The sequence below is a fragment of the Pezoporus wallicus genome, unplaced genomic scaffold, assembly GCF_028554395.1.
Source record: "Pezoporus wallicus isolate ANWC-B61680 ecotype Strahan unplaced genomic scaffold, APGP_CSIRO_Pwel_v1 contig_9123, whole genome shotgun sequence".
NCBI classification, from domain to species: Eukaryota; Metazoa; Chordata; class Aves; order Psittaciformes; family Psittacidae; genus Pezoporus; species Pezoporus wallicus.
In genome coordinates this window covers 383,730-399,558 of record NW_026641571.1, presented here as the reverse complement: position 1 = coordinate 399,558, position 15,829 = coordinate 383,730, and the positions used below count along the sequence as shown (strand labels likewise).

Below are 15,829 nucleotides of genomic sequence, written 5' to 3'. Positions count from 1 at the left end.
TGAACATACGGGTTAAAACCTTAGTGTAACCCAGCATTATCAGGAAATCCTTTGGGCTTCTGTAGCCCCCTATGAGTAGGTCTGTTCAAGGGGTCCCTAGACAAGGGGAGGCAGACCCATGCTGTGGGGCAGCCAGATCCTGAGCATCCCTTTCCTCCTGAATGTGGGGATCCCACCATGTGGGGAGCAAAGGTGGGAGCAGGTAGAGCCCCAACCTCTGTCATGTCCCTTCCATGCCCTGCCGAGGCCCAGCTCCAAGCCATGGGGGCATAAGAAGCATCACCCCTCCTGATTTCAGTGGTGGTGGATGCGTGAGGCTGGACCCTCGCCCTTGGCTCCCTCTCTGGAAGAGCCTCTTCCTCCCTAAATTGGGATTTGAGGCAGAGGCTATCCATGGACTGCACAGGGAGGCAGCATTAGCAGGTAAGCAATGAATCTGGGCCCCCTGAGCCCATATGCTGCTGCTCCTACCTTCACACAGCATCAGCATCAGCCCCACTGGAGAAGCCCCACTGAACATCAGCCAGCCTGACACACAGAATCATAGAATCATAAGATCACAGAATGGTTTGGGTTGGAAAGGACCTGAAGATCATCCAGTTCCAACCCCCTGCCATGGCCAGGGACACCTCACACTAAACCATGGCACCCAAGGCTCTGTCCTGCCTGGCCCTGAACACTGCCAGGGATGGAGCATTCACAACTTCTCTGGGCAACCCATTCCAGTGCCTCAGCACCCTCACAGTAAAGAACTTCCTCCTTAGATCCAATCTAAACTTCCCCTGTTTCAGTTTGAACCTGTTACCCATTGTCCTGTCACTACAGTCTCTAATGAAGAGTCCCTCCCCAGCATCCTTGTAGGTCCCCTTCAGACACAGGAAGCTGCTCCGAGGTCTCCACACAGCTTCTCTTCTCCAGGCTGAACAGCCCCAACTTCCTCAGCCTGTCTTCATACAGGAGCTGCTCCAGCCCCTGAGCACCCTCGTGGCCTCCTCTGGACTTGTTCCAACAGTTCCATGCCCTTTTTATGTTGAGGACACCAGAACTGCACACAATGCTCCAAGTGAGGTCTCAGGAGAGCAGAGTAGAGGGGCAGGATCCCCTCCTTGGACCTGCTGGTCACGCTCCTTTTGATGCAGCCCAGGATACATAGCTGCCTTCACGTTGCTTTTGGCACACCTTGGTAAAAACTCATCTGTTTTCCGTGTGCCAGAGTTTTCCAAGCCAAGACAACCTCTGCTGTTTAAGAATAAGCCCGTGACACAGTTCTCAGATAACAATCATAACCCAAGGCAAACATTTTCAAGTACCAAAGAGGTGGGTAAACCCCTCAGCACCGGGAGCTGGTTGTACTATCTGCCATCACCCTTCATTCATACCAATTGTTTTCAAACCAGATGAATTAGAAACAGCATTTCTGTCAAGGAATGGCCTTTCCTGGCTGGCTTGATCAGAAGTCTTCTCAACCATCAGATATGTTCTTTGCTGATAAAAGGCTCTCAATGTATTTTATGAACTGCTGAAGGAGTTCTGCCAGGCAGGAATGGAAGTTCTTTCTGCTGTCAGCTCCTGGCCATGCCTGGAAGCAGAAGAAACGTGGATTCCTCTGTACCCTGCGTGTTCCCTTGCTCCGGGGAGCACAAGAGCTGAAGCCACAGCCCTGGAATCATCTCACTGTGGCCCTGGCCTGCCAAGAGCCAACTCATCTCCTGTGGCCTTGTAGTAAAGGAGCACAGGCAGAACACCAGGGGCTGCTCAGTGCCTGTCAAGGCAGGGAGGGTGGGACAGGGCTTGTGCCAGATCCCAAAAGGCGATCCCAAAGGGAACTCCCCAGGATTGGCTGGGATTCCCAAGCAGCCACTGTGGAAATCCCAAAGGAAGGGAGTGGGATCACCCCCAGGATTGGCTGGGATTCCCAAGCAGCCACTGTGGAAATCCCAAAGGAAGGGAGTGGGATCACCCCCAGGATTGGCTGGGATTCCCAAGCAGCCACTGTGGAAATCCCAAAGGAAGGGAGTGGGATCACCCCCAGGATTGGCTGGGATTCCCAACCAGCAGCTGCTCCCAGTGGTGCCCAAATCCTTTCAGCACTGCACAAGCATTCGGAGGGACACAGGCCCCAGGATCACAGTCAGGCTCCGGGCTGCCATTCCTGCCTTGGACCCCTTTTATGGCTCCATTTGAAGTGAGGTGGCACCCAACAGAAACAGTCATGGCAGTTTACACCCAGTGACCCCCCCCACTGCTGCACCCACAGCCCACGTTTCACCCACCACAAGGGTGCGGGGTGGCTGCCGGCTCCATTCCTGCTCCTGGGGATGGTGGGGTTCAGCCAGGGGGGTGGTGGTGGTGGACACCCAGGGACCAGGGGGCAGCAGGACGGGGCTCACGCACACATCAGCCCTGGGGAGTGCTCCCATGGGCTGGGGGTGCAAAGGGAGGCCTTACTGGGAGGACGGGGAAGGGCGATTACCTCAGAGGTCGTTGTTATGAGGAGTGCGGCCCCCATTACTGGGAGTACTGGGGAGCAGAGACCTTTGTACAGGGGCAGTGACCTCCGAGCCCTTCACTTCTGGGCAGTGCAAATCCCCCCCAATCTTTACTGGGAGGGAGCCATCTCCTTAGAGCCCCTTGTTACTGGGAGGACTGGGAAGGGTGGTTACCTCAGAGGCTGTTGTTACAGGGAGTGCGGCCCCCGTTACCCTCATCACTGGGAGTACTGGGGAGCCCACTACCCCAGAGACCTTTGTAAGGGGGCAATTACCTCCGAGCCCTTCACTTCTGGGCAGTGCAAATGCAGAGGGAGCCATCTCCTTAGAGCCCCTTGTTACTGGGAGGACTGGGAGGGCTCAACCCCCTCCAGACCCCCGTTACTGGTCGGACTGGGAGGGGAGGGCAGACACAGGCCTGTGTGCCCCCCCCCCGCCTCCATACCCAGCCGCCGTGACGTCATCGCGGCGCGCCGGCGGGGTGACGTCACGGCGTGTCGCGGGGCGGGCCGGGGTGGCGCTGTCCCCGCGGCCCCGCTGCGGCCCCGGGCGGGACATGGCCCCTCGCGGCCGGCCCGCCGCCGCCGCCATGCCCAAGAGGGGCGCCCGTAAGCGCCTCAAGTTCCGGGCTGATGATGTGTGCTCCGAGAGAGGTGAGAGCCCCGGCCTGAGGTAGAGCGCGGCTGGGCCGGGCCTGCAGGGAGCGGCGGCTGGGCTGGCCGGAAAGGAGGGGCTGGGCCTGTGGTGGGGCCTGAGGGCGAAGGGGCTTCACCCGAGGGGCTGACGGGCCTGGGGGGGGGAGATGAGGCCGGTGCAGTCGCCCCTCGGTGGGGGGGAGCCGGGCCCGCTCGGGGGTGTGAAGGGAGAGAGCTGCCCCTGGCCGGAGCTGGGGGGGGGGGAGGCGCTGTGGGGTTGAGGTGGGGGGAGAGGGAGCCCTGAGCTGAGCAGGATGGGGGGCTCCTGGCCTGCTCCTCTCTGCTGCGGTTCCTTCTGCGTCTGTGCCCCCCGTTGAGGGATGGCGGCTTTTAGCCCTTCTCTCCCCTCGCTGTAATCCCTAATCCTGTTGATGCCGTCTCCCGCAGTGACGGTGGCGGATTATGCGAACTCAGACCCGGCTGTCGTGAAGTCTGGACGGGTGAAGAAAGCCGTGGCCAACGCGGTGCAGCAGGAAGGTGAGTGTGTGCCGAGAGCCTGCCTTCCCCAGGCTGCTGCCCTGCGCTGCCAGCCTCGGCGGGATGGGGGAAACACCCCTTCTGTGGCCTGAGAGATTCCGTTTCATTCAGTGCCTGGGAATGAGTCTGTTCCTCTGCAGCATCAGGTGTTTGGGATCTTAGGCAGCAGGTTTTGCAGAAGGGTGGTAAGAATTGCTGAGTCTTTGTCAGTGCCTGCAATAGGCCTTTTCCCATTAACTATTGGGTGTTATCTCCTGCTTGGAGCAGAAATTAACATGATAGGAGGCTTTAGTACCTCCTATAAAACTGTCTCCAGTTTTATTAGCCGGTAAAAATTCCGCTGTGGGAATATGATAGTGCTGGCAAACCTATTCCCTCCCTGTGCTGCAGGGAGCTCTGCTGAGGGTGTTGCTGTTTCCTTGCTGAAGTGCATAAGCAAGGAGCTTCCTGGAAAGGTGTTGCAATATTTAGTTATCAGCTTCCTCTTCGGTTTTCAGCTGCTGGGAGAGTGCATTCTGACCTAATACACCCCGTTTGCTTGAGAAATGTTAATGTTTAGGCCTCCCCTCTTAATGGAACTGGTCACACAGGCTGGACGTGAATGCTGTGAGATTGACAGTGAAGACTGAGCCCTTCATCTAGGAAAACTCTTGTTATGTTGCTGGAATCTTTCACATTTAAACAAAATACACTCTTTGCATGAGTGCCTGTCATGGGGGAAGCTGTATGGGGCAGTGTTGCTGGTGAATATCCTTTTTAGCTGCTACTTCTTAAGCTTTTAAGATGAGGGCACCTCCCTCTTGTTACCTCCTTTGTAGCAGACTGGGGCTTCCCTCTCCTGTTCAGCCTTCTATGTTCTCTCACCTTGCCTCAAAGTACTGTGCTTTGGCATCATACCTGCCAAACTCTTGTCTTTTCTTTCTCCCTGCCCCACTCTAAGTCCTTGCATCCAGCATCACCTGCTTTGTCCAGCTGAAGCCCTCTTCTGAAATCCTGCTCTGTTTCTGGCTCCTCTCCATGTTACCTGCCTGACTACAGGTCACAGCAGCTCCCTGCCCACCCCTTCCTCAGGTCTTTGCTGTGCAAAGTCGTTGGGGCTTTCCCCTCCTTATGTGGGATCCTCAGGATTGCTCCTTCCCAGCCTGGGGCTGTGCTACAGCTTTATCTGGTGCAGTCCTGACGCATGCTACAGCCTTATCTGGTGCAGCACACTGGGACATGGGACAGCAGCCTTTGCCCCGGCAGCTTCAGCCTTTGGCCTCACTCACCTCCTGGCTCCAAGTAAACATGGTGCTGTGAGTGCCAGCAGGCAGGGAGCTTCACAGGGCAGGGAGCAAAGGCCAGGGGGAATCATCCTGTGCTTTTTCCTCCTCCCCATCCTAACCCCCAGGGATGGAGCAGAGATTATAACTGTGAGATGAACAGAGGTGCCTCTGCAAGATTACAGTGAAGTATGAATGGACTTGTGCTGTTCGACTCAGATGTTGATCTTTGCAGAGCATGAGGGTTTCTATTTCTAACTCTCTCTCAGAGTCTCTGTCAGTTGTTGTCCTCTCTTGCTTGGCTGTACTTGGTGTCATAACTTGTTGCTATTCCTGTAGCCATCTATTTCTCTCTCTTTTTGCCTGTAAAAGGTGATGTAGAGAGGGCATTGTTATTTGACAGTGAGGGATGCCTCTGGCATGAATGCATAAGGTTTAGAGAGTAACCTGTCTTTACTGCCTCACATGTGGACTTTTCTGCCTCAAGGAGCCCTCAGTTTACAGATCCTGTTAAAAATGACAGCAAGGATGTGCCTAAACATCTCCTCAACCCAAAACCAAACCAACTGACTCGACTTGCTGTTTTCCTTACTAGGCCAGAGTCTCCCTTCACTACAATCTGGGATAAGTGGAGCTCCTGCTTGCTTGGCACCCAGTTATATCATTAGTGGATTATGTGTCATTGGCCACAGGATCTCTTTATCCTGTTGAGAAGGGAGTGTATCTTTTCTGTGTTCACAGAATGATTACAGAGCAGGTGCTGGCTCTAGGCTGAGCAGTGGCCATGCAGGGGAGCTCTGGTGTGCAGGGGAACCCATGAGCTCTGTAGAGAAAGAGCGTGTTGTTTCTATTTGGAATTGTAAACAGCTTCAGCTAAACCAGTGGGATCACCTGCATAATGTGCTGGTGCTCATCCTCATTGTTCACTCTTTAAAACAAGAAACTGAATAATGATGTTTCCAGTTCACTCAGTGGTGCTAATCTTTTGAGGTAAATCTTGGGCTCAGGATTTACCTGCTTGTATCACCCACCAGAAAGCTTTCATGCAGTTCTTAGCAGCAGCTGTGGCTCCCCTGAAGCCCCTCCTGAGTTTGGAGCACCATCTCCTCTCTGCTGGTATACTCACTGTGTGGTTGCTTGTCATTCTAGTAAAATCCCTCTGTGGTTTGGAAGCTTCTTGTGTTCCTGCTGAGGAAGTGCTCTCCGTATCGGGAGAGTCTTGTGACAGCAGTGATGAAATGGATACGAAAGAGAGCATCAACGGGCGAGCTGCCTCTAGAAAAAAGAAGAGCAAAAGGCACAAAGGTAGGGTTGTACTGTCACCAGCCTCTCCTGAGGGCTCTGCAGGGGCTGCTGCTGTGGCTTCTGCCTACGTCATGTTAATATTTGCTAATTACCGGCTATTCACGGGGCTCTTTGAGGCGTTTTGTAACTTGTCTGTGCATAAAGGAATGAAATGCCAAGGGTTAAATCAGTTGAATCTGCTGGGGCTCCTCAGAGGTGTTGCCTTTTTGCAAAGGCAGAGCTTTGGCTGTGAAATCAAAGCCTGAGAGCTCCTTCCTTTCAGTAAACCTCTCTGAGCCTTGGCAAACAAATGCTGCTCTTGAAATAGTTGTGAAACTACCACTGGACAGGTTCTTCTCTCATTGAGCTTGTTGGTGAGAGCATGTTTGCTTTGGGGAAGAAACTGCTGCTGTCCATGATGCATTGGCTGGCAGAACACAGGCTCTGTCATTAGGGTGTTCCCAAGCTGTGGTTTGTTACAAATGAGTGTAGAGGGCTTTTTTTCCAGCAAGCAAGTGAACTTGGCCCTAGTGGCATTGTGGTAAGGTGATGCCAGGGAGCTGTAGCCTTCAGCACTTTGTGCAGCTCTAGAAAGCAATTTGCATTGCAGTGGAAGCAATGGACTGTTCAGCTCCACTGTGGAGTGAGCTTGCAGGAGTTTTGAAGGAAGGTTACTTCCAGGTTGAGAAACCAAGTTTGACTTGGTTTCTTGAGCTTAAGAATAGCTTTAACTTTCTTAACGTTGATACTGATTTATGTAACACATTGCCATCCGTCAGGGACTGCAGGTGCACAGCACTCCTCTGGGATAGGAGTTTAATCTGTTTTATTAAGACATGCTTCAGAATTCTGGGAAAATAAGGAGTGGCCGGAGTTATGGGAGTTAGCAGTCTGGAAGGACAGGATTCTGGTCTGTCCCAACCTTGGCTTAGTTCTGCTGTGTGTTTAGGGAGGGAACAAACCAGTAAGAGACCAGGGATGCTTCTGGCTGTGCTCTGCAGTTCCGCAGTTGTAGTTTGATGGCTTCTTGAGTAAGATGAAACAGCAAAGTGGATGTGACAGCCCATTGTGGGTGTGCCTGCCATAAATCCAGAGTGGTGCAGGGAAGAGATTACATGCAGAGCTTACTTTGGCAATTATCACATGGGACTAAAGTACTGCCCTTTGCTATTAGCCTGCTGCCTCAGGATTAGGTCTGGCACCCTCAAGTTCTTAAACACCTTCTTTATGCCACCTATTCACAAACTTTGAAGTTTTTCTGTTAGCACCATAAGCAGGTTATATGTTGTCTTAATGTTCTTAATGCTCAGTATTGTTTAGTTAGTTATGTTCTTTACAGGTATTTTTGGAGCACTGTCTGTGGCAAAAGGTGTGTTAAACCCACTGCAGGAATGAAGGTGTTTCTGTGCCTTCAGTTCTGGTTGATCAGTTCTGACACCTCTGGGAGGAAGAATGGGCCATTCCCTTCCAAGAAGCTTTAATGAAATCAGACTTAAGAGAAGCAGCTGATCAGCCAGTTGCAGAGAGTTGTTTGCTCTCCCTGGCAGAGCTTCTATCAAAATACTGTGACCATTTGAACAAAGACCTGACAAGCTTGGCAATGTCGTAATGTTCAGGGACTTCTAGTGCAAAGCATTTTTTGCTGGCCTGTTAAATGAGCTTTCATGAAGTTGAAGTTAAATGACCTGATAAATGGGTTTTGATAAAAACCCATGAGCTTGGCCCTGCTTTACATAAAGCTGCCTCTGTATTTGCCATCAATTTTTATTTCTTCACTTCAGTGTTATTTTTCAGCTGTGAAAGTGTCAGGCATTGAAATAGGGTCCAAAAAGGCTGTGGGGTTTCCATCCTTGGATACAGTCAGAACTGGATGGGATGGGATCCTGAACAAAAGGATCTCATCCAGCCTGCTTTGGGCTGGGCTGTTTGGACTAGAGACCTCCAGAGGACCTGTCAGCCTGCATTACTCTTTGAATCTGCCATTTATCATACTTGTGCAGACAGTGTGGCAGGGATAAATGATGGCGTCTATCCAGCAAAGGGCAAGCGTAATGGTTGTGTGGATGGGCAAGGGCATGCTGATGAAAACCAGTAGCAGTGGTAATGAAGTTGTATTAACCTGGGTGTGTTTGACCCTATGTCTATACATATTTCAGCTGCTTACCCTGTGCTACCAGTAGTAAAGTACATGCTTCTAGATAAGACTTGATAAAGAGGTCACTTACTACGCTAACATACCTTCATTGCCTTTAGAAGATCCTGATGGGGGTGGTGGAGAAGAATACCCCATTGATATCTGGCTGCTGTTGGCTTCCTACATTCGCCCTGAGGACATTGTCCGCTTCTCTTTGATTTGCAAGAAAGCCTGGACTGTTACTTGCACTGCTGCCTTTTGGACCAGGCTCTACAGAAGGTGAGATTCTAAAGACTATAGGAGTGCTTCAGCAGTGACTAGCTCTGTGGTGCTGTAAATAAGGAAATAATTCCCTCTTGGCTACTGTCCTAGAATGTTTGCTTATTGATATAGTGATGGGGGCCTCATCTGGCAAGGGGTTGTGGTATATTGCATCTGCTTTATATCTGGAGATGGATCTGTGTGACATATTCCTGTATATAATCTCTTAAGTATGATGTGTGTTCCTGCTTGCCATGGCCTACTTGGTTCGGTTTGTAACAGTGTGCTTTGGCTGTAAAGCACTCAAAGTGCTTACACTAGAGTCAGTGCCGTTACCTTGCTGAAAGACATCACTGATGGAAAGTTTGCCCTGCCTCAAGCTTTGACCATGGCCACCTTCCTGTAATTAGAGTGGCCTGAGAAGGAGCTAAGGCATTTTGGAGCTGTCTCAGTGGCAGAAATAAAAGTAAATAAATAGATAAATTAAAAGGAAAGCAAAGAGGTGGTCAGACTTGAACCAAATCCTCTGTCCTGGTGCACAACACTGTTGACTTTCAGGACAGAACATTTGCTTTACATTTCTGTGTCTTTTGTCCACGAGGAGCAGGCAGGTGGAGTGGGGATCAAATAGCAGCCATAGTCATCCTCACCCCTGTTTTTTAGTGTGAAGTTCCCTCGCAAAGGCTCCTTTGGCAGTGGATCAAGGAATGACCCTCAAGCACAGGCAGACAGCTCAGGTAGTTGTCTGCAGGGATGCAGTTGCACTCTGCTAAAGTGAGTCCTTGAGAGCCTGCAGGAATCTGCAGGTCTTTGTGCATCCTGCAGCTAAAACACCATCTGGGCTCTCTGGACAAACTGTCTGCAAGGAATTACTGGGGAATTGTAGGATGATGTCTGTGTATACCTGTCTGATATGGGTGAAGCCTTTAAGACTGTCATGCGATTTCACGTAGAGCAGTGCAGCATGCTTGAAGCACTCAGAGCTGACCAGAGGTCCTCTGATCAATCAGATATTCAGTTTTCTCTCCACGTGCATCTCTTTCCTAGCTCTCCTCTGCACATCTCTGCCATTGTAACCCTTCAGCATGGGCTGGGTTTGTTGTTGGCTTTTCAGGCACTACAGTCTGGACGCATACCTGCCCCTGCGCCTGCGCCCGGAGTCTATGGAGAAGCTGCACTGCCTCCGAGCGTGTGTCATCCGGTCGCTGTACCACATGTACGAGCCTTTTGCAGCTCGAGTCTCCAGGAATCCAGCTATTCCAGACAGTACTCCCAGCACTTTAAAAAATTCCAGAGTAAGTGGAACCGCTGAGGAAGTTGGGTATGTCTGAGAGGTTGCTCTTTCTGGGTTTTTTTCGTTCCCTTTCTAGAATTAAAATGGACCATGTTTAGATGGTGCCAGTGAAACTTGGCTGTGGGATGACTTCCAACTCTGAATAGTCATTTTAAAAAGTACACTGGTTACTTGTAGAGCTGCTACTGCAGAGGTTTCTGGTTACACTTCTGGGTAACTTCCACTTTAATTCCTACCACATCTTTATACCAGCAAAAAGGCACTTGCTGACTGAATGCCAGAACTGCTAGGGTTATTTGCAGCTCTCTCCTCCCCTGTTGCAAATTTGTTGCTGAAAGGAGGTTGTAGTAGGATCAGCTTTTATATCTTCTGCTTTATTCTGACACTGTCTGCCAGAATACATCTTTTCTCCAAGCAGGCATCTGGAGAGATGAGAAGTGTCACTGATAGCCTCTTAAAGGGCATCCTTTCGTACCGCGCTCCAGTAGGTCATCCATCGGCTCGGGGTCTGGGCAAGGAGGGCAGCGAGGTTGTGAGCATGGCAAGTGTCTGCTTTGGGACTGGGGCTGCAGTTGTGTTGGGCTGGTGTGGGCAGGCAATTCCCTTTGCTATCCCAGCTTGGAGCACTTGCATATCTATTCCTCTTTAATTGCTGTAGACCATTAACTCTGAAACGCCTCTGCGTCTCTTGTTTGGGTTTAACTTGCAACTGGCTGATACTCTGTGAGTAGCTTAAGCAGCAATGTGAATCCTTCACCCTCCAAATCCAAAATCAGAAGCTTGTTGAAGGAGGTTTTGGGGGCCAAACTGAGGTAGTTTTGATTCAAGAGCTGGACTTCTTTTCCATGCTAAATAGAGCAACCTCATCGATCTGTATGTGACATCCCTCCTTTCTTCCCTCCTCTCCTGGTGGATACTGGAAACGACTGTCACATGGCTCCGGGTGCATCCAGCAGTCCCACAAGCAGGTGGTGCTGCAGAGCAGCAGAACAGCACACACTTCTACGTGCAGTCTTATCTCTGCATCCCGAGCTCTTCATTCTCGTCCCGAACCTCCGCTTTGGGTATCCTATCTCTTGAAAACCAAAAAGCAAAACATTTCTAGGAAATGCCAACTTAACCTTAATCCTCCTGGGTCTGACTTCCCACCACTGCTGGAGCTTGTGGCGTGGCTGTAGGAAACCATGAAATGGTGCTGGCAGGATCAGCATTTTGGAAGCATTCACGTTGACATCATAACGGCTTTGGTGCCCACTGCTAGTGCTTCTACTGTACTAACGGTGTGAGGAAGGTCCTTTGGGTGCAGTCCTTTATTATGCAGCTTGTAAAAAAGGAAATTAAATGGTGACAAGGCTTGTTTGACCTAACCCCTTGGAGCAGAAACGTGAGCCTGGTCTTGCTGCACTACTCCACTGCAAGACTCCGAGCTCCACCTGTGTTACCGTGCACAGAAATGCCTGGGCACGGCTGGTACGGAGGAGGAGCTGCCATTGCCTCCTCCCCACGTTCTGGCTTTCATGGGCTTTGGTTCTACCTTTACGGGTCATTGAAACTAATGGCAGATGCCTACAGAAAGTGCATGTGGCAAGAGGAGCCCCCAGCCCTGGGTGTTACCAACTCCAGCTTTTCCTCTTTAATTTCCTTTTTTCTTTCCCTAGCCTAGCTTGTGTGGGACACTGGAGCTGTTATGGTGTCAGCAGAAGTGTTTGCCCTTTAAAGAGACCCCCATTATTTTTGGCGGAGCGGCAGCCGCACGGCGCGTCTGAAGGGCAGGACGGCTGACGCGGGGACGACATCCTCTGCCCTTTAGGAGGTACTGACCATTTTGTGCTTCACTACTTGCCATGACCAAACAAGTTGCTAGACCAGGCTGTCTCTGCAGGTGCACCACAAATGCTGCTGCTGGTGGAGTTGAACTCAGCAGCATCTGCTGCTCACCTCAGTAACTCTCAGTTACTGGAGAACCTTTCTGTCAGTAACCTCCCGGGTGGAGGCTACCTGATACATGTTCCTGAGCTTGACTCCACGTAGCTGCTTTGTTCACCTCATGAGGATAGTTGAGGTAAAGGTCCTTTAAGGACTCTCGTTTATGGACATGACTCAGAGTTGAAGTAAAGGCTCTCTTGTCACCCCTAGGCTCTAGTTACAGAGCCCCCGTGGTGGAGGTTGGCTCTGGCTTTGTTTCGTTTGGGGTCACGCAATCCTGGAATGAAATGAAATGTGTGCTTCGCCCTGCAGTGCAGTCAGACCGTCTCTTGGAGTGGGAGAGACAGTGAATGGGTCATGCGGAGTTGTCTTTACCCATATTAGTCTTCCTTTTCCTGCTGACACTGTTCAGAGATAAGACCAGCTGTGGCGGGCTGGCATCTGTGGTGTGGAAACACTTGCAGTGATGGCTGCACCGATGTGCCAGATTCTTTTCTTGGCTGTTGAAGGCTACTTGCTTCTACTCACTGGTAGACAGGGAATTGCCCTCCTACTCAATTTAATACAGGAGCTCTGCTGAGACTCCTCTAGAGCGAGTGCTGCATGCTGGGATGGAGCCTGTGGACCACACGGAGGTAACTGGATTAGGTTGGAGGACTCCTGGTGTGTGAGTGCTGGCTAGCTCTGATGCTGTTTGAGGCCCTTTCCTCATCTGCTTTTAAGAAGGGACAGGAGGTTGATCAGCCCATGCTATCCTGGAGGTGGTTTTTATACTGTGAAGTCTGACCATCAGTGCCTAGTGATGCCAAGACCTTCTTTTGACACCACAGTGGCTTAGGAACTTTATCATCTGTCACCTCATAGCTTGTGTACTGGAATTTGTATTTCCCTCCGGATCCTCACCTTTCGATCCTTACTCTGTTTTCAGTTGTTCCTCTCTTCAGTCCTGCCTGGCGTCCAGTTTAGTGGCAGTTCCTGATGGTTGGGTAAAGTGGGTGAATCTGTTCTGCTCATCTCTGCCTTAGGAAAGGGGCAAAGTGTGCGCTGGGGTTTTTTGTTTAGCACGTCAGTGCTCCTTGTTGTATCATCCAGCTGCATGACGAGTTGGCCAACTCAGAACTGGGAGTCCTGAGCTGCTGAGTGTGTTCTTTGAACATAATTCATTTGAATAAATGGTTCCTAACTGCTCCTGTGTAACTGTGTTTGTCAGTGGAAGCCTTTCTGCTCTGCTAAAACTTCCTTAAAGTGGTGCCTCAAGGTTCCTCAGTTTTGTATTTCTTTTCTTTCCACCTCAGTGTCTGCTTTTCTGGTGCAAAAAGATTGAAGGGAACAGACAAGAAGCAATGTGGGAATTCAACTTCAAGTTCAAAAAGCAGGTATGAAAGAAGAACCAGAATGGCTGTGAGTTGGTTTTGAAGCAGAAAGGAATTTTCTGGGTAGTAGAAAGGAAGGTGGAAACTTGTTATGTGCTCAGACACCAAATGGAAACTGACTCCCCTGGTAAATTAAAGCATGTTTTGAACTACCCTCAGTTTTCAGGCTGTATTTAGAATCTTAACTTTGCTACCCTTCTTTCACTTTAAGATTTGCATCATTTGTTATCCCAAATAGTCTAATCTTTGGGTCATTGATTACTACCCAAACCCAAAGACCGTTTGACTTCATTGCTCAAAATATAGACCAAAATCTGAACCATCTGGTTTTCCCATTGGAAAGATTGCCCAGAGAAGTGAAGAAATCCAACACTGCCCATGAAAATCTCCAGCTCCTGGGAGGAGCAAATACTTTCAGGCAACCTTGGGAATTCTGCAGCTTTCCCCTCTAAAGAAATGGTCCTGCAAATGAGATTGCCTGTCCTGAGTGATGGTGTTTTGTTGTTTAAGTCAAGCTCTGCCCCAGGGTATGGGAATGCACTGGGAACCTGTTAGCATGGGTGAGAGGCAGCCAAACTCTCATCATAGCATCCTGCTTCACTAAATAAGTCTCTTTCTTTCAAGTCTCCCAGATTTAAGAGCAAGTGTTGCAAAGGTCTCCAGCCACCCATTCAGTATGAAGAAGTCCATACAAATCCAGATCAGGATTGCTGTCTACTGCAGATCACCACCTTCAACTTCATATTCGTGCCAATAGTCATGGGTATGACGTTTACCTTGGTAAGTGTTGGAGAAGGCTGCTCTGCAGACTTCGCAGGTGTAAGGAGATGCAGAGGACTCCTTGTTAGTGGTGTGTAAATGACGCTGGTGCATCAGCAAACCAGTTCTGGGAATCTTAATGATGAGAGGAAATGCTGAGGATCTCCTCATTTGAGCTTCTGCATTTCTGTCAGCTCTTCCCTATTTGGTGCAGCAGATAGAGATGATGTAGAGAATGAGCTGTAGTTGTTGCAGCATCTGGGGGCAGGGTAGCTGCTAGTACTCCAGTAGGGTATGAGAGGAAGGGATGCAGGAGAAGAGGTCTTCCTTCCTCGAGAAAATACCACCTTACCTTGTGGCAGTAAAATCTGAGTGCAAAACCCTGTATGGCCAGACTCTTCCCATGTGTATATAAACTCACAGAATGATTCACAGACTGATTTGGGTTGGAAGGGACCTTAAAGCTCCTCCAGCTCCAAGCCCTGCCACAGGCAGGGACCCCTTCCACTAGAGCAGCTTGCTCCAAGCCCCTGTGTCCAACCTGGCCTTGAACACTGCCAGGGATGGGGCAGCCACAGCTTCTCTGGGCACCCTGTGCCAGCGCCTCAGCACCCTCACAGGGAAGAGCTTCTGCCTAAGAGCTCATCTCAGTCTCCCCTCGGGCAGGTTCAAGCCATTCCCCTTGGCCTGTCCCTACATCCCTTGTCCCAAGCCCCTCTCCAGCTTTCCTGCAGCCCCTTCAGGCACTGGAGCTGCTCTCAGGTCTCCCCTTCAGGAGCCTTCTCTTCTCCAGGCTGCCCCAGCCCAGCTCTCTCACCTGGCTCCAGAGCAGAGCTGCTCCAGCCCTCGCAGCATCTCCGTGGCCTCCTCTGGCCTCGCTCCAACAGCTCCATGTCCCTCTGGTGGTGTTGCCCCAGAGCTGGATCAGGACTGCAGGGGGAGGTTCTCCCCAGAGCACAGCAGAGGGGGTGAATCCCTTCCCTGCCCTGCTGCTTACACTCTGAGGGTGCAGCCCAGTCATGGTGAGCTTCTCATTGACCCAACACCCCTGTTAGGGACTAAGAGCAGGGCAGTGATTTCCAGATTTCTCTGTCAGCCACTTGCTTCCAGTTCACTTCTGGTAGTGGTCATATTTGGAGTTGCCAGCCAGAGAGAACTGGTTTGAATCCAGTGCTGTCGATTCAGAGCCTACTGTGAAGAACTCCATCTCTTTCATCTCCTGAGGCACCTCCTGCTCTCTTTTTCTTGCAGTTCACCATCAACGTGAGCACAGACATGAGGCATCATCGCGTGCGCCTGGTGTTCCAGGACGCTCCGGTTCGCAACGGCAGGAAGCCGCGCCTGGAGCAGGGAGTGCAGGTTGTGCTGGACCCCGTGCACAGCGTGCGGCTCCTGGATTGGTGGCACCCACAGTACCCCTTCTCTCCAAAAGCTTAGTGCTCCCTGGGCCTCAGAGCCGGCAGGTGCCTCCCTCTCAAGAGGCTGAAGAGTATGTCAAGGAAGCAGGAAATCCTTTTTATTTCTTAAATAAATTCTGCAGTCTTCTTGCAAGTGGTTGAAGCAGCTGCGCTGGTCTGTATGTATAGAACTTCTGGTCAGTGATGGGCAGAGCTGAGTGTAAAGCAGAAACTCTTTGTAAACACACTTTTATGTAAAATTCCAATTTTATGATTTGAAAGGCGCTCCCTGGAACTGTTCATTTAAAATCCTTTTGGTGCTAACGGCCGTGGTCCTGTTTTCTGTTGTTTGGGAAGAAACAGGAGGTTTTTGCTTTCCAGCTTGAATACGACCAGAAATGATGTGCAAACCAAACCCAGGTTGGTTTTCCTGCAGCAGGATGGTGTTCCAACACAGCGTGGTCTCTGGGTGCCTGAA

At 50.7% G+C, this 15,829-nt stretch overlaps 1 protein-coding gene across 3 annotated transcripts; it reads left to right on the top strand.

Annotated features, from left to right (window-relative positions):
* The first annotated feature begins 2,994 nt into the window (after positions 1-2,994).
* TMEM183A (transmembrane protein 183A) lies at positions 2,995-15,675 on the top strand. Of its 3 annotated transcripts, none has more exons than XM_057424471.1 (8): positions 2,995-3,142; positions 3,572-3,661; positions 6,073-6,228; positions 8,464-8,620; positions 9,717-9,897; positions 13,118-13,198; positions 13,820-13,975; positions 15,206-15,675. In XM_057424471.1, the coding sequence occupies exons 1-8, from the start codon at positions 3,046-3,048 to the stop codon at positions 15,389-15,391; spliced, it is 1,104 nt and encodes a 367-aa protein (XP_057280454.1). In that variant the 5' UTR covers positions 2,995-3,045; the 3' UTR covers positions 15,392-15,675. The 3 variants fall into 3 exon arrangements, with proteins under 3 accessions (XP_057280454.1, XP_057280452.1, XP_057280455.1); XM_057424469.1 differs by having other exon boundaries at positions 8,461-8,620; XM_057424472.1 differs by lacking the exons at positions 2,995-3,142; positions 3,572-3,661 and adding an exon at positions 3,695-3,846 and having other exon boundaries at positions 8,461-8,620.
* Positions 15,676-15,829: the final 154 nt, after the last annotated feature.